Genomic DNA, 23762 nt, shown 5'->3' on the forward strand with positions numbered 1-23762 from the left:
ACAGGGTGGCTTCACCAAAGTGAGACTGCTGGCCAGGGGTTATGTGCATTTTACATTTTGACAGGTACCTCCAAATTGTCCTTGAAAAATGGTGTCCCAATCTAGAGTCCTACAAACAATGTATAATTGTGTCTTTCCTTATACACTCCCCATACAGGATGTCATTAAGCTTTTTACTTTCGTCAATCCAGTGATTAAAAAGGGAAATCTCATTTTAGTCAGTATTTACTAGAGTCTGAACATCTTTTCCAATGTTTCTCTGTCACAGTTCGTTGGTCTATGAATTGCTTGCTTAGGCCATTTTTTCCTACTCAGTCATTGGTTTTTTACTTGTTGATTTGTAGTTCTTCCTATATGAGGGACAGTAACTACTCTCTGCCCATGATATATGTTGCAAGATTGGTATCTGTCAACAATTTGTGGCGTTTTTGCCATATAGAATTTAAAAATTTTTATGCAGTCAAATCTGTTTGGTCGTTTTAGGTGGGAGGGCAAATCCAGTCCCTGTTATTGGAAGTGGAAGTTCCATTATTTCTTCAAAAATTTTTTCTTTCCTGACTCTCTTTTCTGGGACTCCAGTTACAAGTATGTTAGATAGCTTCCTGTTGTCCCACAGCTCACTTTAGCTTTGTTCATTTTATTTCTTTTAGGCTTTTATTTCTCTTGCTTTATTATGAACAGTTTCTATTACTACATTCAATTTCACTGATCTTTTCTTCTATTGCACCTAATCTGCTGTTACTCCCATCCAATGTACTTATGTCAGATACTGTATATTTTTTTTTATCTCTAGAAGTTTCATTTGCATCTTTTTAACACTTTGTTTTTCTCTTCATCATGTTTGCATTTTCCCCTACCTTCTTAAGCACACAGAATTTATTTATAATAGCCATTGTAGCGTCCTTGCCTACTTAATTCCATCACCTCTATCGTTTCTGGGTCTGGTTCTATGAATTAGTTTTTCTGCTGGTTATGGGTTCCATTTTCCTGCTTTTAAAATGCCCAGTCTTATTTTCTTGGATGTACAACACTGTGAATTTTACACTGTTGGGTGGTGGAATTTGTTCTGTTTCCTTAAAGAATGCTGTACTTTGTTCTAGCATGTATTTATTTAGGCAAAGTTTGATCCTTTCACGCTTGCTTTTCAACTTTGTTAGGGCAGGTCCAGAGTAGCCTTTGCTGCAAAGCTAATTTACCCTTACTATTACGGCAATGTCTTCTGGGGACTTCCTGTTTATTGTGAGGTGTTTCCATTCACAGGGAGTCTTGCGTGAGCTCCAGGAATCACTGTGTCTACTGCTCTGTGGAGGCTCTTTCGCTGGTCCCAGGTGGCTTCTTCTGATACATGCGCAGACTCAAATCCCTTTTCAATCTCTGGAACTTTCTCTCTGTGCAGTTTGCCATCCTATATAATGTTCTGATATGTTTTAAGCTGTCTTTAGACCCGAGACTTATATTTTATACAAGGTAAGAGCAAAGGAACATGAGGGGTGGCAGTAAAGATTAATAAAGGCTTGGGCTTGAAATAAGACAAAGTTCCCTGGAGAGTTTTTTGGTTGGATGAGGTTGCATGAGGACATACAGTTTGTGCATTACGGGTGCTGGGAATAAAGAAGCAGATTTATACTTCATTTAATACATGGCAGAGGATAGCACTGAATATTTAAATTACCTGGATTATAAAGACGGGAGACTAAAGCAAATTGAAATCATTAAGTCAAGCTTGACTTATAATTCATTCCTCCTGTTACTTTCCTTCTAGAAAGTAAATTCTGTCACATGTGAAACTCCAAATTCACAGAACTATGAAGGAGCAATTTAAAGATTTTATTCAAAAAACAAAATTGTTTTTTTAGACAACTCAAAGGTCATCACACCTTGCAGAGTTAACATGGGCCTTCAGTTCAATACATTCTGTACAACAATACTCAGCCTTCAAAGTGTTTACAGATACATAGCCCCTTGTGTCTTTACAATAACACTGCAAGACAGTCAGGGTCAGAAGCACTGTCTTCAATTCATAAATGAGTACACCGACTTATCTAGTGAGAGAAAGAGGTGGGCAACACTCTTGTCTTCCTGACACCTTCAAAACTCGGTATAATCTGGTTCCTTTGACTTAATATTTTTTTTAACGTGGCAAAGTATAACCTTCATTGTGTTCAAACATGCCATCCACACACAGGACAAAGATGTTATGAACATCAAAATGAGATCATTGTGCTATGTGCATGATACGGCTTTGGCAGTGGTACTTACGGAGCATAGGACTTTGTATTTAATATATTTTCCAGACTAGATTATAAAAAGAAGCTGGTTAGCTGGAGAAAGAGGCCATGGTATTAAGAAGGTATGTACTGGCTGCGAACGGCGCCCGCTCTGACACCACTCACAGTGTTCAGCCACAGTTTCAGACTTGACACGATAGCCCTTTTGAGAGCTGTCGGGCCACTCCTGCCCTGGCATACCAGAAGAACAAGAGTCACCACTTGGCACATGAAGTGAAATGGAATATTCCAAGGTTACCCTAGGCCAACAGACACTACAAGCTAAGTCATCTGGTTATAGAGATACTAATAAATAAAGCTCTTTCAAAACAAAAATAAATCAAAAAGATAGCTTGGATTTCCTTCTTTTTTCATTTCATTTCTTCTTTTTTTTAAATTAACATTTTGCTGGGTGAAAGAAAGGTTAAAAAAGTTAAGGGGAGGAGCAGCGCGGGGAAAAGACAGTCTCTTCAATAAGTGGTGCTTGGAAAACTGGACAGCTACATGGGAAAGAATGAAACTAGCACATTTTCTCACACCATATACAAAAATAAGCTCAAAATGGATTAAAGGCCTAAATGTAAGACAGGAAACCATAAAACTCCTAGAAGAAAACATAGGCAATGCACTCTTTGACATAAGTCTAAGCAATATCTTTTTGGACCTGCCTCCTCAGAGAAGGGAAATAAAAGCAAAAATAAACAAATGGGACCTAATTAAACTTAAAAGCTTTCGCACAGTGAAGGAAACCATCAACAAAGCGAAAAGACAACCTACTGAATGGGAGAAGATATTTGCAAATGATACATCTCATAAGGGGTTAATATGAAAAATATGTAAAGAGCTCATATAATTCAATATCAAAAAACAAACAACCTGATTAAAAAATGGGCAGAAGACCTGAGTAGACGTTTTTCCAAAGAAGACATACAGATGGCTAAGAGGCACATGAGGCGATGCTCAACATCACTAATCATCAGGGAAATGCAAATCAAAACCACAATGAGATATCAACTCGCACCCGTCAGAATGTCCATCATCAGAAAGATACCAAATAACAAATGTTGGCGAGGACGTGGAGAAAGGGGAACCCTAGGGGAATGTAAATGGGTGCAGCCACTACTAAAAACAGTATGGAGGTTTCTAAAAAAATTAAAAACAGAACTACCATGTGACCCAACAATTCCACTCCTGGGTATATATCCAAAGCAAATGAAAACACTAATTCAAAAAGATACATGCACCCCAATGTTTATAAGAGCATATTCACAACAGCCAAGATAGGGAAGCAACCTAAGTGTCCATCAACAGATGAATGGATAAAGAAGGTGTGGTATACGTATACGATGAAGCGTTACTCAGCCACAGAGAAGAGTGAAATTCTGCCATTTGCAGCAACGTGGACGGACCTAGAGAACACTATATAGTTAGTGAAGTCAGTCAGGCAGAGAAAGACAAATACTGTATGTTTTCACTTACATGTGGAATCTAAAAAAGAAAAAACAAACGAATATAATAGAACAGAAACAGCCTCACAGATATGGAGAACAAACTAGTGGTTACCAGTGGGGAGAGGGATGGGGGAGGGGCAAGAAAAGGGAAGGGGTTAAGAGATACAAATGACTATGTATAAAATAGACAAGCTACAAGGATATACTGTCTGGCATGGGGAATACAGACAATATTGTGTAATAATTTCAAATGAAGTATAATTTATAAAAATATTGAATCATTATGCTGTACACCTGAAACTAGCACTGTAAAGGTACTCTACTTCAATTAAAAAAAAAGAGGGAGGGCAGCAGGTGACCAACAGGGATAAAAAAAGAAAAGAAAAAGAGAAGGATCCGCGGAAAAACCAAGAGGCCGGAAATACATATAAGAGAGAAGAGAGGGCCTAGTGGGAAAAGGCAGAAAGGAGAGGGGTGACCAAGGAGACACCCACCACAAAGCTCCGTCCTAAAGACGTAAGTATGTGGCTGGTCCCCTTCACTTCGCCAGCTCAGTGATCGCTTCGGAGGATAGGGGGGCCCTTCACGCTTGAGTGAGGAGTCAAATCAGAGCCTGGGGCCCAGGCGGGGTTTGTGCAGAGGTGCTCTGTTTTTATATCACGAAGCCCAGGAAGTAAAGTGCAGCAGAGCCCCTGGGCTAATGAGGGCGGGTCAAAGGTGAGTAAGAAAGCATTTGTGAAGCTCCAGCATCTGTCTCTTTCAAAAGGTGATCTGGGTTGCACTACTTTTTGGACGACCTCTGATGTGGTCCGTTCTCTTCCTCGACCGCTTTTTCTGCTGGGATCCCTGAAGGGGGCGCTCTTCCGAAGGCGGTGATGAACAGGCCGCTGTGGGAGTGTGGCTCACCGGACACTGGCTGCTTCTGTTTGCAGGAGGAGGGAGTCTAGGGCTCTCCCTCAAGAGCATCGCTCTTCCCTCCAGCCTGCTCACAGAGCTGCTTCATCAACAAGTCCTCTGTGCGTAAAGACTCTTTAACAGCCGGTGTGATCACAGAGGGGCCTCCCCGGTGTGCCAGGGTGGTGTCAGTGATCTCAGAGGTGGTCCTCCCGGAAGGGTCACCTGAACGGGGAATGTGACAGCCACACGGGGACTTGGGCCGAGAGAAAAGCTATCAGGGGCCCATGGCCTCTGGGCTGAGGGGTCCTTCCGAGTGGGGGAGGCAGGGGTGGGGGGACAGTCAACATCCTGGAGGGTGTTTCACGCTGTTATCACGTTTTAAACATGTATCCGCTTATAAAATTTACAGTAGGTAAAATCCATGCTATGTCATTCGTAAACCAGGTATACGTGTTTCTGACAGTAAATGTTAGAATGATCCCATCGACCACCAACAAGTATTAACAAACCACGACATTACAGATACGGACTGAATGGGGAGAGAAGTCTGAATTGCAGAAGCAATTAACCAACCAAGAAATAGCACTTGGAGTTTCAAAAGTGGCACATAGAGAAAAACAACAACAACACCCCGTAACTCAGGGACTTCCCCGGCGGTCCAGTGGTTAAGACTTCGCCTTCCAATGCAGGGGGCGCGGGTTCAATCCCTGGTCAGGGAGCCAAGATCCCATAGGCTGCGAGGTGCAGCCCAAAACGAAAAGAGTGGCATATAGTGAAGATCTGAGAGAATTACACAGACTATTCCCAGCTCCGTAATCATCTCATCATTTCTACATATTCTAAGTGATGGAAAAGACACCTGGGGCAAATCCTTGCCTGGCATTAAGAGCGGGTACCTTTCTATGTGTGTGGAGACCCAGAGACCACAGGACAGCTGGACAACAGACAGAAAAAAATACCTCTCGTTGTTGGAACGAAACCACTTAGCAGAGCCTGATGCAGTTACGTTTCTCCTGACTGAAGCTCTCAATAAAGCCAAACAGTGAGTGCTGGGTCGTTCCCCTTGGAACCTACCAGAGCAGAACTTTAATCTCAATGTTCCCCGTGAACCTACCACAGCAGAACTTTAATCTCTTATATATGCCTTACTCTGCCCAAAGAGAGTCAAATAATTTGCAATAAAATATCAATACTTATGCTCAATAAAATGATTACAACAGAAACAGAGTAAGTCATAATAAAGAACATGGACAGAGGTACAGAAAAGCAGCACGTATAATTAGTACGCATATTCATTATACGGGTTAATGGAGTGATGATGACTAAGCATTAAATCAGTGCTGTGCTACCTCACGACCAAAGTAAAAAAAGACGGGAGTACAGAAGGAAAGGCGGCTCATTTTAAAGAGTGAGAAACTTATTACTGGTTCTAAACTGTAAAAAACGAAACAAAACAAAAACCCACTGGGAGAGGTTATCTAGGGGAATAGGAAAGACCTTTGACCTAAAATATACAAGTCTTGCATAATTCCTTCCCTATCATTTAAAACAAATCTTGCTTTACTCTAGATTCAGCAGAATTAATGAGCCCTTTTTCCACCACTGTAATCTTTATCTTTAAATGACCTTCATTTAAGAAATAAAGAAAAAGTTAATCAAGATCTAGCCTAAATGTCCTCGACTCTTCAGAAATTACTCAAGTAAAGGAAAGATAGTCTTTAAATCATCCTTTGGCTAAAGAGTTCTGAATAAAAGACACATTTCCATGCGAGTAAAGATGGTGTTTATTTATACGGAGGGTCTGCTTCACTTTTCAATTTCTTATTTGTGTTTTCAGAGCCTTTCACTGACAAGGACAGAACAGATATTTCAACAGCTTTACCCAATTCCCAAAAGACCATCAGATGTTAAAGATTTGAAGACAATTTATGGGGAGAAAAACACCTCAAAAACAGACAATTTACTAAATTCTGACACTAAGAAATACATTCATTAATTGATTTTAGTGGAGGAAGACTTCAGTTTGGGGAGAGTGTAGAAATGGATAAGTACTGATTCAGACCACCCCATCATTTCCTCTGTGTTTCTCTAAAGAAAAAATAGATCACTGCTGATTTCTAACAAGGAAAACCCTCAAGTGACATTTTCTAAAAAGTAGATCGAAGAGAATTTCCATCACGAGTTAATATATACAGCAACTTTTTAATGAGATCAACTTCCAAACCAATAAATTACAGGTTATTATTGCAGGGACAGCAAGAGATGACTTTATAACAAAATGTGTAGCAACAGCTAATCCATGTCTAGATTTATATTAATTAAGGAATAAGAAAATATGCACAGGGAATGCTAAGCAGAAGTGGGTCAAAGCCAGGGCTAAAAAGTTGAGGTCAGTGAGTCTAAATCTACACCATATTATAATGAGACAAATGTAACTGACAAATATACTTTGCTGAGTCCCACTGAATTGGAGTTTGCAGAGCAAAGAGCCTCCAAGGAAAATTAAATACTTACCTTTAAAGGACATTTAAGAAAAAATTAAGAAGCATGCGTTATTTTTACAAGAAAATACACTAAAGATATTTCCACTTGAAAAAAGAAAAAGCCACTACAGATACATAATCAAGGAGTACATGCATCTATAACCCCCTTTTTTTTCACCTTAGATACCCTCTTCCACGATGACCACTATGAATATACCCATGGCTAGAAATGAGTTCCCCAAACGCAACTCTCGCATGTAAATCAAAGGCTTCTTTGCCTGGTTAGAATAACTGCAACTTGAAATCACTTTTCCAGAGAATTAAACAAACAAGCAAACAAAACCCTCCCACAAACAGTAATCTTTCACTTAAAAACTTTTACCGAACTAGACACAGGCTATTTTGAGCTCAGATGTGATGAATCCCAACTCTAAGCTACCCCACAGTATTTGTGTTGGTTTGTTTTTAGTTTGTTTTTGGCCACGCCACGTGGCTTGAGGAATTTTAGTGCCCCAATCAGGGACTGACCCCGGGCCCCCTGCGGCGGAAGCTCGGCATCCTAACTGCAGACTGCCAGGGAATTCCTTCTCCACGGTATTTGGAATGTAACTCCATTGAAAGCATGCGTTCTCTGCAGGCTCAAAACTATTCCGGATAAGGTCACACCAGCCCTATGTGACCCTTGCCTAGATAAAAACCACACACATTCCTCAGGTAAATGCACCCTTCTACAGAGGACCGGGGTGGCTGGTACTCTTACGTGTCATTGCCCGAGTGAAACAGGGTTATTTATTCATGCACTGTAGCTGAGTGATCTTTTCTAGAGTTTTTCTTATGAAAACCTAACGCTGGCATCCAAAGCTCAATATACTGTAAAGACATGTCCTCTACGTCTCCGTTTATCCTAATTTCCCTTATGTATTTGAATTAGACTGTGGATGAACACGTTTCCATCACAGGAGCCAGTCTGCACAAAAGAGTCAGTCGCCAGGGTAAGGTGTGGCCATGAAGCTCTTCACTGATGTGAAGTCCTCCCAAAAGGTCCTACCTACATGCGTGCCACTGGGCACACGGCTGGCAGGCTTCTGTCAGCTGGCCTAGGCACCTGAATATCACAAACACTATGACTAATTTGGGGAAATGCCCTCAAAGGAAAGGCAGTGCTGAATTAGGGGGAAAAAACTCTTGCATTAAGAAAAAACAAATGGGGGTGTTCATTACTCAAGTTTAAAAGTGCTTCATTTCGCTCCTCCATAGGCTACTCTGCAGCAGAAAGGTTCTTCAAATACACCACAAATATTTTGATTTATAATTTTTTCCCAGGAACACACCTGTCGTGGAAAGACGTATGCCTGTGGTTTAAAGGAAGTCCTGTACTGCTTAGTACAGGATTCTTCACCAACATGACACAACCAGAAATTCAACACCCATAATGAGCATGAGGCTCCAGGATCTCTTAAAGGACAAACAGAAAGAGAAGAAAAAGAGAAGTTATTGCTGTTGGGTAGGAATAATCAGTCTGACATTTTAGAAGCACCTTCTTTTTAATACAAGGATTATTGCACATGCCGTTACTGACAGCCCCTTCCCAGGCCCAATTTTGAATGGAAGGCTGAGTTAGAAAATAAGGAAAAGTAAAGATGACGGCTGATCCGTTAAGGGTGCCAGACACTGGTAGGGCTACATTAACTCTTCAAATTCCCATAATTATGATATTTCTCCCCAGACAATACGATCTCAAATATCCAAATTAAAAAGGCAAACTGTTAATCATCCAATGTTTTGTCCACACAAGTGCATTTCTAGACAATTAGAGGTGTTTTATTATGTTTCAGAATTCTAAAGTTTCCATATTAAAACACTACAGTGCATGGTAACGATGTCAAACATGTGTCACTTAAATAGTTCATCGTCATTTCTCCTTAAAAAAACGACTTCACTCAGTGGCCTACTGTCCACAGCAACACACACTGCACCCTTCAGTAACGAATATTAATAACTGTGAGGCAACAACCCGTCCTGAAGTTGACTGTTTCATCCCTTTTAAAAAGGGTTGCCGTGAAAATGGATGGTGGAAAGCAATATTATCTGAGACTAGTTAGCCTGTCTAAAAGAGTACTTGCTAACCTGTAATAATACCTCAACCCTTAATAAAAGTAAGTTTTGAATCTGTATTAGGTGAGGGATATATTAGGGTTCATTATAACCATTTTCTGTATTTTTCTGAACGTGAAAAACCCACTTCCACCCCTTTCCTTGGTAAAGCAGAGTCTACAGGGCATCCAGTCTAAACATTTTACTAATGTTCCCTATATGTGCTTAAAAGTATTCGGTCTTCACTCATTTAAAATGTCCTACAATTCATTAAAAAATAACTAATCAGGCTGGCCTTTTCTTAATTATACTGAAATGGTGAGATTTTTACTGTACATGCTGTCGTGGGACAGACCAATCAGAATCCTTACAGAGGATGAGTGGACAACTCCATAATGGTTAAAAAGAGAGCAGAATTGCAGTTGCAACCCTGGGATTCATCTTCCTGCTTTAGGAACGCCAGAGCACAGCTCTTCCCTGGTCACAGCTATTCCCTGGGTCAGAGGTAAGGAAATGGAAGCCAGAAAAAAAAAACAGGAAGATGATAAATCCCAGGCTGTATTTTCATATTTACCACTGGGAGCAATTTCCCCAATGGCCCTTTTCTTAAGTTAAGTTATGAAGGTGAAACTTTATGGGCACGTTTTAAGTGCATCTCATCCCATATATCAACAAATATGGTAAAGTCTAGTTTTTACCATCTTCAAAAGAACCAAACCTACGAAGGAGATATATTTAACTATGAAAGCAACAAAGCTTTTGGAGGTCAGCATTTCTGGACAATGATCTATCAAAAGAATAATAAGCAGCTAATGTTCTTTTTAACCTAGACACATTGGCTGTTCAGGAAAGATAGCAAAGTGAAGGTTATGTTAGATTAAAACTTGCCTACTGCCTATACCTGTTAAAGAAATTTAACCAGTAATTAATGACCTTCCAAAACACAAAGCACCAGGCCCATATGGGTTTACTGATGAATTCTAACCAAATATTTAAGGAAGAAATTATAACGATTCTCTACAATCTCTTCCAGAAAATACAAGCAGAGGGAATACTTCCTAACTCATTCTGAGGCCAGCATTACCCTAATACTAAAACCAGACAAGGACATTAAAAGAAAAGGAAACTACGGACCAATATCTCTCATAAACATTGATGCAAAAATCCTCAACAAAATATTAGCAACAATATATAAGAAGAAGAATACATCACCACCAAGTGGGATTTATCCCAGGTATGTAAGGCTGGTTCAATATTACAAAATGAATTAATGTAAAACCACCACATCAACAGGCTAACGAAGAAAAATCATGTGATTCTATCAACAGATGCAGAAAAAACATCTGACAAAATCCAACACCCATTCATGAAAAAACCCTCAGCAAACTAGAAATAGAGGGAAACGTCCTCAACTTGATTTGAAGAATCTACAAAAAAACTACAGCAATCATCATACTTAATGGTGAGGAAGTTTTCATTTTCTCACCAAGGTCAGGAAAGAGGCAAAAATGTCCCCTCATTATTCCTTTTCAACATTACACTGGGAGTCCTAACTAAGAAGAAGGAAAGAAGAAAATGAAAAAAATAGTATGCGGATTAGGAAGGAAGAAATAAAACTGTATTTTTTCACAGATGACATGACTGTCTAGGTAGAAAATCTGAGAGACAAAAAAATTCTCCTAGAAATAATAAGTAATTATAACAATGCTACTGGACACAAAGTTGATGTACAAAAGTCAATTACTTTCCTATATTCCAGTAATGAACAAGTGGAATTTGTAATTAAAAACACAGTATCATTTACATTAGCACCCGATAAAAGGAAATACTTAGGTATGAATCTAACAAAATGTGTACAAGATCTATACAAGGAAAACTACAAAACTCTGATTAAAGATATCAAAAAGGAACTAAATAAATGGAGCTATTTGTGTTATGGATAGAAAGACTCAATGTGTCGAGATGCTAGTTCTTCACAACTTGACCTACAGATTCAACACAATCCCAACCAAAATCGCAGCAAGTTATCAATATTTTGTGGATATTGACAAACTGAATCTAAAGTATATGGAGAGTCAAAAGACCCAGAATAGCCAACACAATATTAAAGAAAAAGAGCAAAGTCACAGGACGGACACTTTCCAACTTCAAAATTTACTATAAAGCTACAGTAATCAAAACAGTGTGGCACTGTGAAAGAATAGATAAATAGATCCATGGAAAATAACAGAGAGCCCAGGTGTCCTTTAGTAGGTGAATGGATAAAGTGTGCTACAACCACACAATGGAATATTTTTCAGAGCTAAAAAGAAATGCGCCATCAAGCCATGAGAAGACATGGAGCCACCTTAAATGCATATCACTAATTGAAAGAAGCCAATCTGAAAAGGTAAATACTGTATGATTCCAACATATGACCTTCTGGAAAAGGCAAAACTATGGACACAGGAAAAAGATCAGTGGTTGCTGGGGGTTAGGGATGAGAAAGGGATGACGAGGTGGCGCATGAAGGATTCTTAGGGTGGTGAAGCTATTCTATGTGGTGCTGTAACAGTACATATCATCATGCATTTGACATAACCTGTAGAGTGTACAACACCAGAAGTGAGCTCTAACGTAATCTACACGCACTGAGGGATAACCCTATATGCAGGTCCATTGACTGTAACAAATGTACACTCTGGTGCAGGATGCTGACAGTGGAGGAGGCTGTGGGTGTGTGTATATGAAAACACTTTGTACTTGCTGCTCGATTTTGCGGTAAAACTAAAACTGCTCTAAAAATAAAGTTTATTTTATGTCTACGGGCAGAAAAAAAAAAAAAAGACTTGCCTACATGAAGCATCAATAGAAACACCAAAGGCTGATTAGGACACTTGCACCTCTATCTCTCACCTACACGCTGAAGCCCCCAATCCTTACCTGGCAACTCTTTGTCTCAAAGAGGAATCCTTTTCCCTTGTTTCACTACATGGCAATCCAAAGTCTGAACCCATGATCAGGTCATTTTAAGTTTCCTTTATCATTCTATATTTCCTAGAAAATCAGCCTTTGACAAAATGTTACAACTGGATCTTTCAGTTTCATTATTATACGCCAGTATACCTTGTAAGATAACTATAAAGGGTTTCTTTTTACAGAGTGACAACGTAGGGAGACAATCCTTTTAATAGCATTCAAGAGTCACAATTATAAATATAAAGGTCAAGGTGAATATCTCAGAATTTCTATTTTCTGGTTTTTTTCTAACCTAATTTATGATGGTACAGAATAATTTCTGTGAGACTTCTTTCATTCGCAAAACTGAAACGTCATTTTCTTTAATGATGCACATTCCCTGGTTTTATTCATCCTTCTCAATGAAGCCTCAGTTCTTCTAGAACCTCCACACCCTAGACAGCGTATTTCCAAATTGATCTGAGTAAGCTTATGGGCACCGATGGGGCAAGACGGGGCAGTGACCCCAGGAGTCTACAGCGAACTCTGAGCCAGAACCCAAAGCCCTTTATACATTTTTTTTGGTCCCCATTTAACTCCTGGTATTTAAAATACCAGGTAGTTTAATTAACTACATATAACTACAGCTTTCTCTTTCTTGTATAAGGCATCAGGGAAGATAAATGACTACAAATTATAGTTTATTTACATCTATATTTGGAAGTACTGATTGGAATGGCTTTTGGAATTCAACATGTAATATTCTAGAAGAGAAGCCAATTCTTCACAAACAAGGAAAACGGCCTGAAGTTAGCTGTATGCGGTACCGTGTATTTCTACATTATAAGTTTCTCACTTTAAAAAAAGTCATAGGTATCAGAAGATATCTGATGTCTACGTAGCCATGTGTAATGTCTGTTCTAGAAAAATCAATTTTTTTTTTGCATTCCCGTTAAGATAGCCTGCTTTGAAAACAGGTAGGCTTATCACTTTTACAGCTTTCCCTAAACTTCAGTTAAATAAATTGTTCTCTGCCAGTTCTCAAGTGTAGGAGTAGAATGGGGTATGCGGAAGCAAGGTTTGCGCTGCTGTTGTAAGCAACGGAATTCTCTTAAATTCCATTTGTGTACCTTGCATCAGCCTAAGAGCTCACACACTTAGTGTGAATAATCCACACAAATACATCTGTGTTGAAATAATTAATCCTATTTTATGGTCCCCACCCCTCAGCAGTCACTATCAAAAAGTTTAATATTTAATAGTAACACAATTTACTATGGAATCATAACCAGGGCAAAGACAAGCAATTGGTAACAATCAAAGTTAATGTATCTGAGACAGTTGGTGGATAAGGATTGTATTAGTTGTTTAAAAACAGGCCATAAGAGATCTGGAGCTAAGGGCTGTGATGCTGGGGAAGGAGGAGGCCATTTGAACCCTATCAAAGGGTCCCGGGGAGCAGATTCCTCCCTCCGTTTGCTGCATCTGGGAAGAACGGAACTCTCGCCAGGGAAGCTGCAGCTGCGTGCACCCTTGGCTTAATCGCTGTGTAAGGCGGAGGGTTAATTAGCTGCCATTCTTAGCTCCACTTGTTGTTCTAATAAAGATCTGCATAAATCTGAGACTGGGAGCACCCGATCCTTGATTTCATTCGGCAGATGATGGGGGGGAGGGGAGGAGTGTGACGATTGTGGGTGTGCTCAGAGCGTCTTCAAGTGACCTGGCCTGGGGCGTTCTGCCTGCTTGAAAAGTGGTGGACGAAGGCCTCTCGGCTGTTTATGGACGCGGGACCCTGCTGGCCAGGCTCACCGCAGGCAGCCTGGAGTGTGAAGCAGATTATCAGGGAATGAAATACAGAGTGTATTTGCAAAGCACTCAGTATGGATCTCTAAAAGGAGAGGACAGATAAAAAATTCAGCCTCACAATTCTGTTTTATTATGCCTAAAAATTTCTGGCAATCATTCCTCAATATCCAATACTTGGTTTTCCAATTTCCGATCATCTCCTAAGTGGTATATGTTTTTTGGGGGGGAATTTTTGCATGATACAGTGTCAGAATCACATTTAGAATCAAACCAGTTCACAAGAATCTCATGATGTCTCCTAAGGTAGGCACTATCATTATGCCTATTTTACAGACCAGAAGGCTGAGGCAGAGAGGAGTTAGTAGCCTGATGGTCACAGTCAGAATGAAGGGGAAAGCTTAGCAGCTCAGTAGAGATTTGCAGCAAAAAAAAAAAAAAAAAAAAAAGGCCTGAATGGTTCTATTAAGAACACACCACAGAAACAGAGGCTTAGGCACAAATGAACGGAGAGTGTGGAACAAAAAAGTTTATAACTACCAAGTTGTCTTTTCAGAATTTCCCCGTATTATGAAATGCCAACATCTTCCATTTCAGCACTTAGGGAACCACCACCACAACAAAAGAATCAAACAAGTTCATAACACTTTAGAAAGCAACAGTAGTAGAGCAGAAAGAACTGAGATTAATGATGCCAGATGTTACGCAGATTTATGAAAAAAAATGAGTAATATTTCTGGACATTACTCTGTGAATAAAGCATTTGGGACAGGAAAACTGTTGACCTTATTTTATCTCATAACTGTCAGTGTTCTCAGTATAGTTCATTTTGTATGAGGGAAAATACCCATTATTAATAGGCCTGAAGACCGTTATACAGGCAGATTTTAAATAATAAATCAACAGATTTCATATAAAGGATACGCTAAAACAGCTAAGAGTTTGAAAAGGCAACCACGAAACAGCAAAAACCAACTTTGAAAGATGACATTAAATAGAACAGAGCTTAAGTTTTATACACGCTTGAGAAGAGAGTGTTTACAAACAGGAGCTCTGCCATGAAAGATGGAAATGTGTTTCCTACTGTAAACTTCAGCAATTCATGGATCAAATCATGTTCACCGAGCAGGACCACAGTCAGAGGAGCCGGGAGGCTGGCGCTGACCTTCTGAGCCCATCAACCTCCTCTCCTCTGGCTGTCCCTGTGCCCCCAGCGGTGTGTCACAGCCATACTCTGGCAGCCAGCTATGCCTGACTAGGCAGAGTGTCACGGCAGGCCCAATAAACACCCCTGTGAAGTGTGAACAGGGAGACCTGCCTAGAACAGACCTGCTGGGAACAGAACAGTTACCCCTGGTGCACCCGTCAACTGGCTGGTAACGGTTGGACATCTGCCACCTGACAGATAATCCTTCCCAAGAGATAATATAGTCTCGGCACTACTAATTCAGGACTAGGCTTTTTTTTCAGATTAAAAAATCCAAGAGGGTCCATGCTGAGGAGGTGGTGCTTGTTAGAGATTATTTAATACTATCTTCTCTCAGTTAAATGCAGCTGAGTGGGTACTTATCACATCAAATGGATGCCCATTTGGAGTCCTAAATATTCTGAGAGATAACATCAAGAACAATCCATTATGCTGACAGAGGGCTTTCACATACACCATCTCATTTTAAACTCACAGGAATCCTGTGATTTAGGTGCAGCTGAGGACAATGTCCGTTTGATATAATGAACGGAGGGTAAGGAAAGTTAAATGGCTGGTACCAGGTCACACAGGTAATAAACAGTGGAGCTGGTTTTTAAATCTACATCTACTGACTATCAATACCATGCAAGAAAGGGTGTGTAGCCCCATACTGAAACACAAAACATCTGTTCTGAATGGACCAAAAATTCCTGAAAGAGACAAATGTAAATTATGAGAAAAATATGGAAAAAAAACCCCAGTTCATGTAGGAACAAGAGTGGGAGCCCTTATAAAGTTGGTTACATCTGTGTCTTCATGCAAAGCCTACTTCTGAGCTGACAGCATTTCTGGTGTTAAAACAGGTCTGCAGATTCAGTGTAAGAAAATCTTTATTCATAGTCTATCAAACTTACATTTGTGACTGTTTGAAAATAGGTTAGATTGAAGTTTAACATAAATCTAGGGAGAAAAACCAACAGAGACTAGAAGGAAGTGTACCAGAAAACAGTGTGAAATAAATCCACTGAACAAAACAATGGGCTTTTTTGACTTGTTTTTGATAACTTTGTTTAAAACCCCAGAAGTGTGAACGTACCTGTAAATGATGTGCCGATTAGAAACCTTTTTCATGTGTGTTAAAGTATGAACACTTAGTTTGTTACCATGTATTTTACAGAGAGTATTCTATTCTTATACCAGATAGGCTATCTCTAGTTGGTGACACTTAAGGAACATTACTAGCTTTAGGTTTTTTCTTACTATTCATAGCATAATTTTCAAAATCTATTTATCCTATTTATGTGATTTTGCTTTAGCCAGGGGTGATTTTTTCATTTTTTTTGCAGAATGTGTCTCTAATTTTCTGAGACACAGAAAAAACTCTAACTTACGGAACAGAAACCTTTCTTGACTGCTGAGAGAAGGCTCTGGGGGAGCGCAGGGTCACCTCCATAGAGAAGAGAATGAGGTGATGGGTCCATTTCAGCTCCCGTGGTTCCCTTTGGGGTAAGGACTGCCTCTCAGCACCAAGTTTTCTCTAAGTGTGAAGTGACACCTTATTCCATGTATAAGAAGTGAAGACTTCTTATTCACCTTGTGTGAGGCTCAGAAGTGCCTCATAAACAGTAGAGTCTCAGAAGTTTTTTTTGCTTTCTTTCTTTTTTCCCCAGTTTTATGGAGCTATAACCGACATATAACACTGTGAGTTTAAGGTGTACGGCATGATAACTTGACACCAAAAGTTTCCTGAATAAGTGACTTACCTCTCAAAATAAATTTTTTCTCTAAAAAACAGAAAAACCCCTCGTCTCCAAATTTCAGCAAACCCCAGAAGAAGTATTTTCTGCAGAGTGGGGAGGCAGACGTAGCCCCACTTTGCAACATTTCCGAAAGGAAATATCACACACACAAAAAGCCTTTTTAAGACAAGACCTCCAAATGAGGTTATACAGTCACAGAGATAAATAGGACTGAAATAGGAATAGTGAGACTGAAAAAACAAAGTATTTGTCGTTTAGTTTTAAATTAGCACATCATGATTGAACTTCACTATCTGGCATGAAGTATGAATTAATTTAAAAAATATTTTATAATGATCTTGCACAACTATATTTTCTTTTTGGTGTTAAAACCATTAATTTGTTATATATAGTCTACATATACCACAATTTAATTAGATTGCTTTTAAATGCCTTCACTAAAAAAATTTTTATTATTGAAAAATAACAAACACACAAAAATGGAAAAGATGATAATTTCTTCACGTTTTATTAACCAGCCAGGGACCTAAGAGAGACCTCGATTCCCATTTGCCATTTCTCTCGTCTAAAACTTCACTTATCTAGTGAGTTCATTCCTGAACATGGTAGATGGAATCTCAAAAAACATTAAGACTATTAATTAACTACTCAATGAAGAATTTCTCATTGAGAACATCGATGAAAACCCCAATGAAAAACCTTTGGATTTTTGTATTTTCCAAAATACACCCAAATATGTAAAAAAATTGGCAGTTGGTTAGTCTTTTAGTTAAAAGAAGCTGGTCAAAGACCTGTAATCGTGCATCTAGGAAGACAGGAAGTAAGAATTTTCAGCAGTAAGCATACCAGCAAGCCTCAAGGGCTTGGCCATAGGCTCTTTTCAGGTTTCCTGGGAAGCTGTATTTCCTCGTTGACTTTTTGGGCATTTCCTAGTTCAGGAGTATTTGGGCCCTAATAGCTTGTAAGGATGCACGATTATTGAGATGCGAAAATGGTGACGTCTGTGTGGTGCTGCCTGGTGGCTGTCAGATTTTAACAGCCCACGTTTCCCAAATGAACATCTTCTGGTAGGCACCTAATTAAACATCTAGCTATTCAATTTGAATTTTTATTATTAGCTCAGGCCCAGCGGCCATGGCTCACGGGCGCAGCCGCTCCGCGGCATGTGGGATCTTCCGAGACCGGGGCACGAACCTGTGTCCCCTGCATCGGCAGGCGGACTCTCAACCACTGTGCCACCAGGGAAGCCCCTGTAACGCATTCTTTAAATGCACTTCCCCATCTAAAATGATTTTTCATTCATGCTTATCACACTATGCTTTTTCCTTCTTGGCAAATAATAAGTTTTTGAAAGACCAATGACCAGACTGAATTGAAAAAGAAAGCAGTTACAAACTATGAAAATTTAAGATCAATAAGAATAAAAATAATAGTGCTAGTGGTAGTATTGGCGGTGGTAAACAAATTACTAAGGTCTGACATTCAAGCCTTGAGTAGCTCCAATTCTACACTGGATTACAAGTCTCTTACCGGGATTGCAGTCTGTAAGAAGAGAGCAGATGGACAGGAGAACTTTAGAAATGGTGAGGGCCGGACTCCAGTTGTCTTTCAGGATGTCCAGACAGATCACGCCTTGGCTGTTAATATTACAGTGATAAATTCTGGTTCGGAAGGTAACCTAGAAGAAAATGTAAAGTTGATATAAATAGACACACTATTTATTTATTCATAAAATTTTATTATAGTTGATTTACAGTGTTGTGTTAGTTTCAGCTGTACAGCTAAGTGAGTCAGTTATACATAAACATATATTCACTCTTTTTCAGAGTCTTTACCCATATAGGTTATCACAGAATATTGAGTAGAGTTCCCTGTGCTATACAGTAGAGGTCCTTGTTGGTTATCTATTTTAAATATAGTAGTGTGTGTATGTTAATCCCAAGCTTCTGATTTATCCCTCCCAGCCCACATTTCCCCTTTGGTAACCATAGGTTTGTTTTTGAAATCTGTGAGTCTGTTTCCGTTTTGTAAATAAGTTCATTTGTATCAATTTTAAAAATCAGATTCCACATATGAGTGATATCACATGATACTTGTCTTTCTCTGTCTGACTTACTTCACTTAGTATGTTAATCTCTAGGTCCATCCATGTGCCTGCAAATGGCATTATTTCATTCTTTTTTTGTGGCTGAGTAATATTCCATTGTATATATGTGTGTGTGTGTGTGTATATACATACACACACACACACACACACATATATATATGTACCACATCTTCTTTATCCATTCCTCTGTCAATGGACATTTAGATTGCTCCCATGTTTTGGCTATTGCAAACAGTGCTGCAATGAACATTGGGGTGCATGTATCTTTTCAAATTATGGTTTTCTCCAGATATATGCCCAGGAATGGGATACTGAAAATATGAAAAGCCAAATTAACAAAATTAAGGTACTGAATGAAGATGAAATTCCATGCTCAACAACTAAAGGATACTTATTCTTTTCCAAGCACATAAGAAACATTTATAAAAACTGATCACATGCTAAGCCACAAAGAAAGCTTAACGTATTTCCAAAAATTATTAAGACCATTAAGGTCCCCCTTCATACGTCTGCAAACTGAAAAATACATTTTCAAATAATTCTTGGATCAAAGAAAAAAAATCAGCTATGTTTATAACCGAGTGACAGTGAAAATGTTGGGTTGCCAATACCAAAATCTGTGATTTGCCTAAAACAGTTAATGAAAGAGAAATCTACAGTTTCAAATGCATATATTAAAAAGGAAGAAGTTTCCTGAGTTGTGCCCAAAGGAAAAAAAAAGAATAGAGTAAATCCCATCAAAGTAGAGAGGAATGGGCAGAAGTGAATAAAATAGAGAATACCTGTGATATTAAAATTCTGCAGAGAAGTGAGAGTACCTAGCTATTTAAGTGCTAGATGAAAAGACAAAATACTTTTATGATCCAGTGTACGTGATGAGTGGCTTTTGTCTATAATACCATATTTTTAAAACCTATCTGAGTAGAGTTTCCTGTGCTATACAGTAGATCCTTGTTGGTTACCTATTTTATATAGTAATGTGTGTATGTTAATCTCAAACTCCTACTGTATAGCACAGGGAACTCTACTCAATACTCTGTAATAACCTATATGGGAAAAGAATGGATATATGTATATATATGTATAACTGAATCACTTTGCTGTACACCTGAAACTAACACAACTACTGTAAATCAACTATACTCCAATAAAATGTAAAAAAAGAGAAAAACCTAGCTCAGACTACTCTGAGCCAGTTAATCATCAAAATGAGTAAAGGAGGGAAGTATTATTATTGTACTCACTTTAAAAAGAAGCTGTAAGTATGTGAGGTTGGTAGATGCTAACTAAACTTACTGTGGTACTTATTTCAAAATATATACATATATCAAATGAGTGTGTTGTACACCTAAAATTAATACAATGTTATATGTCAATTATATCTCAATAAAACAAAAAAATTTTATTAAATAAAGAAACTGAGGAATCTCCATGCTGTTTTCCATCGTTGCTGCACCAATTTATATTCCTATGATATGATCCAGCAATTCCACTCCTGGGCATTTATCTGAAGAAGATGAAAACACTAATTTGAAAAGATATATGCACTCCTATGCTCATGGCAGTATTATTTACAATAGAAGATACGGAAGCAACGTAAGTGTTCATCGATAAATGAATGAATAAAGATGTAGTGTACACACACACACACTGGAATATTACTCAGCCATAAAAACGAATGAAATCTTGCCATTTGCAACAATATGGATGGACCTAGAGGGTATAATGCTAAGTGAAATCAATCAGACAGAGAAAGATAAATACTGTATGATTTCACTTACATGTGGAATCTAAAAAACAAAACAAATGAACAAACTTAGCAGAAGCAGTCACATATAAGAGAACAAACAGGTGGTTGCCAGAAGGGAGGTTGGTGGGGAGAGGAGAGAAATTGGTGAAGGAGATTAAAGGTACATGATAAACTTGCAATTACAAGATAAATGAGTCACAGGTATGAAATGTAGAGTGTGGGGAATATAGTCAATCATAATGTAATATCCTCTGTATGGTGACATATTGTAACTACACTGATTGTGGGGATCATTTTGAAATGTACAGAAATACTGAATCACTATATTGTGTATTAGGAACTAAGACAGTGTTGTAGGTCAACTATACTTCAAAAACAAACTCACAGAAAAAGGATCAGATTTGTGGGCAGAGGGGGAACTGGATGAAGGCAGTCAAAAGATACACACTTCCAGGGACTTCCCTGGTTGCACAGTGGTTAAGAATCCGCCTGCCAATGCAGGGGACACGGGTTCGAGCCCTGGTGCGGGAAGATCCCACATTGCCGCGGAGCAACTAAGCCCATGCGCCACAACTACTGAGCCTGCGCTCTAGAGCCCGCAAGCCACAACTACTGAGCCCACGTGCCACAACTACTGAGCCCGCGTGCCACAACTACTGAAGCCCATGTGCCTAGAGCCCATGCTCCACAACGAGAAGCCACTGCAATGAGAAGCCCGCGCACCGCAACGAAGAGTAGCCCCCACTCGCCACAACTAGAGAAAGCCAGCACGCAGCAACGAAGACCCAAGGCAGCCAAAAAAAATTAAAAAAAAAAAAAAAAAAAAAAAGACACACACTCCCAGTAAGATACATAAGCACTAAGGACATAATGTACAATATGGTAAACACTGCTGTTCGTTATGTATGAAAGTGGTTCAGAGAGCAAATCCTAAGGGTTTATGAAAATAAAAATACATTTTTAAAATAAAATTATTTTCCCCTATTTCTTTAACTTTGGATCTATATGAGATAATGAATGTTCACTAAACTTATTGTGGTAAAAAAAAAATGAAGAAACTGTGGCACAGAGAGGTTAAGAACTGGCTCATGGTCCCACAGCTTGTAAGTGGTGGAGCCGGAATTTGAACACAACCTTGTTGATCCAAAAGTCCATGCTCTCCCGTTCAGCCTCAATGCCTGTTCTTTTATTTTTTTAAAAAACTTTTAATTCTGAGCTAAGTACAGATTCACATGCGGTTGTAGGAAAGAATACAGACAGATCACCTACATCCTTCCCCCACTTTCCCCCAATATCACAGGAGAGTGATACCGACACAGAGGATGGATCCATGCACTGATGGATATATGTGTTCCTATGCAATTGTATCACGGGTAGATTTGTGTGCGCACCACCGCTGTCGAGACACAGAACAGTCCATCACAAACATCCTTTGTGAGACCCTTCACTAGCCACAGTCCTCCCCCCACTTCTGAATTCCCAACAAACACAACTCTGTTCCTCTCTCTATAATTCTGTCATTTCAAGAAGGCTATATAATTGAAATCATACAGGATGTAACTTTTTGAAACTGGATGCTTTTCACTCTGCACAATACTCTTGTGATCCGGCTAAGTCGTTGCATGTATCAAGACTTCGCTGTTTTACTGCTGAGTAGTAATCCACGATATGGATGTACCAGTTTGTTTAACCATTTACCCACTGAAGGACAATGGATTGCTTCCCATTTTTAGTTATTACAAATCAAGCTGGTATGAACGTTTCTCTGTGTTTGTGTGAACGTAAGTTTTTATTTCTCTGGGGCAAATGTCCAAGAGTGCAATTGTTGGGATGTACGGTGAGCTCATATGTAGCGTTATAAGAAGCTGCCAGACTGCTTTCCGGAGCAGATGTACCATTTTACATGCTCGCCAGCGGAGTGATCCAGTCTCTCTGCATCCTCACCGGCATTTAGTGCTATCAACATGCTTTATTTTAGCCATTTCGCTAGGGTTCAGTGATACCTCATTGAGGCTTTAATTTGCATTTCCTTAGCTGCCAATGATGTTGAACACGTTTTCATGTGATTAATTGTTATCTGGATACTCTCTTCCATGAGAGAGGATGTGTACGTTTTCTGCCAATTTCTAATTACAGTAAGTCCCTTACATACAAACGGAATGTGTTGGGAGATCCAATAAAGTTAGCTTAGGTACCCCACTAACACAATTGGCTACATAGTACTGTACTGTAATAGGCTGTAATACTTTTCAAACAAATAATACATAAAACACAAACACAAAAAATAAAGAAAACATTTTAAATCTTACAGTGCAGTACCTTGGAAAGAACAGTAGTGCAGTACAGCAGCTGGCACACAGGGGCTGGCATCGAGGGAACAGGCAGGAAGAGTTACTGACTGGAGGAGGGAGGGGAGGTGGGAGATGGCAGAGCTGAAGGATCGTCAGCAATAGGGGACAGAGGGCAACCTGCAGTGTCACTCACGCCTGACGCTGATGGCGCAGGATCTGGTTCCTTGCTGGATTCAATTCTATCCACCCTCTTGAAAAATCGATCCAGCGATGCCTGGGTAGTAGCTCTTTTTTTCTCGTCATAGATGACACGGTAGCACTGGGTTGCACTCTGAGCGGCTGCTGCAGCCTTTGTGTACCGTTCTACATTCAGGTCCTGTGCCTCAAAAACTAACAGCGCCGCCTCAGATAAAGAAAACCCCCTGCCGTTTCCTGCGTTGTGAATCCCTTCGGTTCTTCAGTTACTTCTTCCTCGTCTCTCTTCATCCTTTCGCTGGATGAAGATCCAATTCCATCAGGTCTGCATTAGTAAGCCCCTCGTGTTGCACGGTAAGGAGTTCCATGAAGTCGTCCCCTTGCAGATCTGGCTCCGGCTTCTCGCTGAGGGTCACTACGCTGCTGATGACCTCTTTGGACTCCTCATTCACCTTCTCAAATCCACGAAAAGCGTGAACAAACTGTGGGCAAAGGTTCTTCCAAACCCCATTCACGGTGACAGCCGTAACCTCACGCC

The 23762-nt window shown here is 39.5% G+C and overlaps 1 protein-coding gene across 7 annotated transcripts in view; it reads right to left on the reverse strand.

Annotated features, from left to right (window-relative positions):
- The window catches only part of UBE2E2 (ubiquitin conjugating enzyme E2 E2), a 369862-nt gene that overhangs the window by 44236 nt on the left and 301864 nt on the right, over positions 1–23762 (reverse strand). For 5 of the 7 annotated variants that reach the window (XR_004484369.2, XM_049710133.1, XM_033431975.2 and 2 more), the window contains one exon: positions 18412–18559. Coding sequence is in view for 6 of the 7 variants with exons in the window: in XM_049710133.1 (XP_049566090.1) it covers positions 18412–18559 (148 nt within the window). In the remaining variant the exon portion in view is untranslated. Of the gene's footprint in view, positions 1–1808; positions 13949–18411; positions 18560–23762 lie in introns of those variants that run through there. The other 2 variants (XM_033431978.2, XM_033431977.2) reach the window with 2 other exon arrangements.

The sequence above is a fragment of the Orcinus orca genome, chromosome 5 (genome assembly GCF_937001465.1).
Source record: "Orcinus orca chromosome 5, mOrcOrc1.1, whole genome shotgun sequence".
Taxonomy (NCBI): Eukaryota; Metazoa; Chordata; class Mammalia; order Artiodactyla; family Delphinidae; genus Orcinus; species Orcinus orca.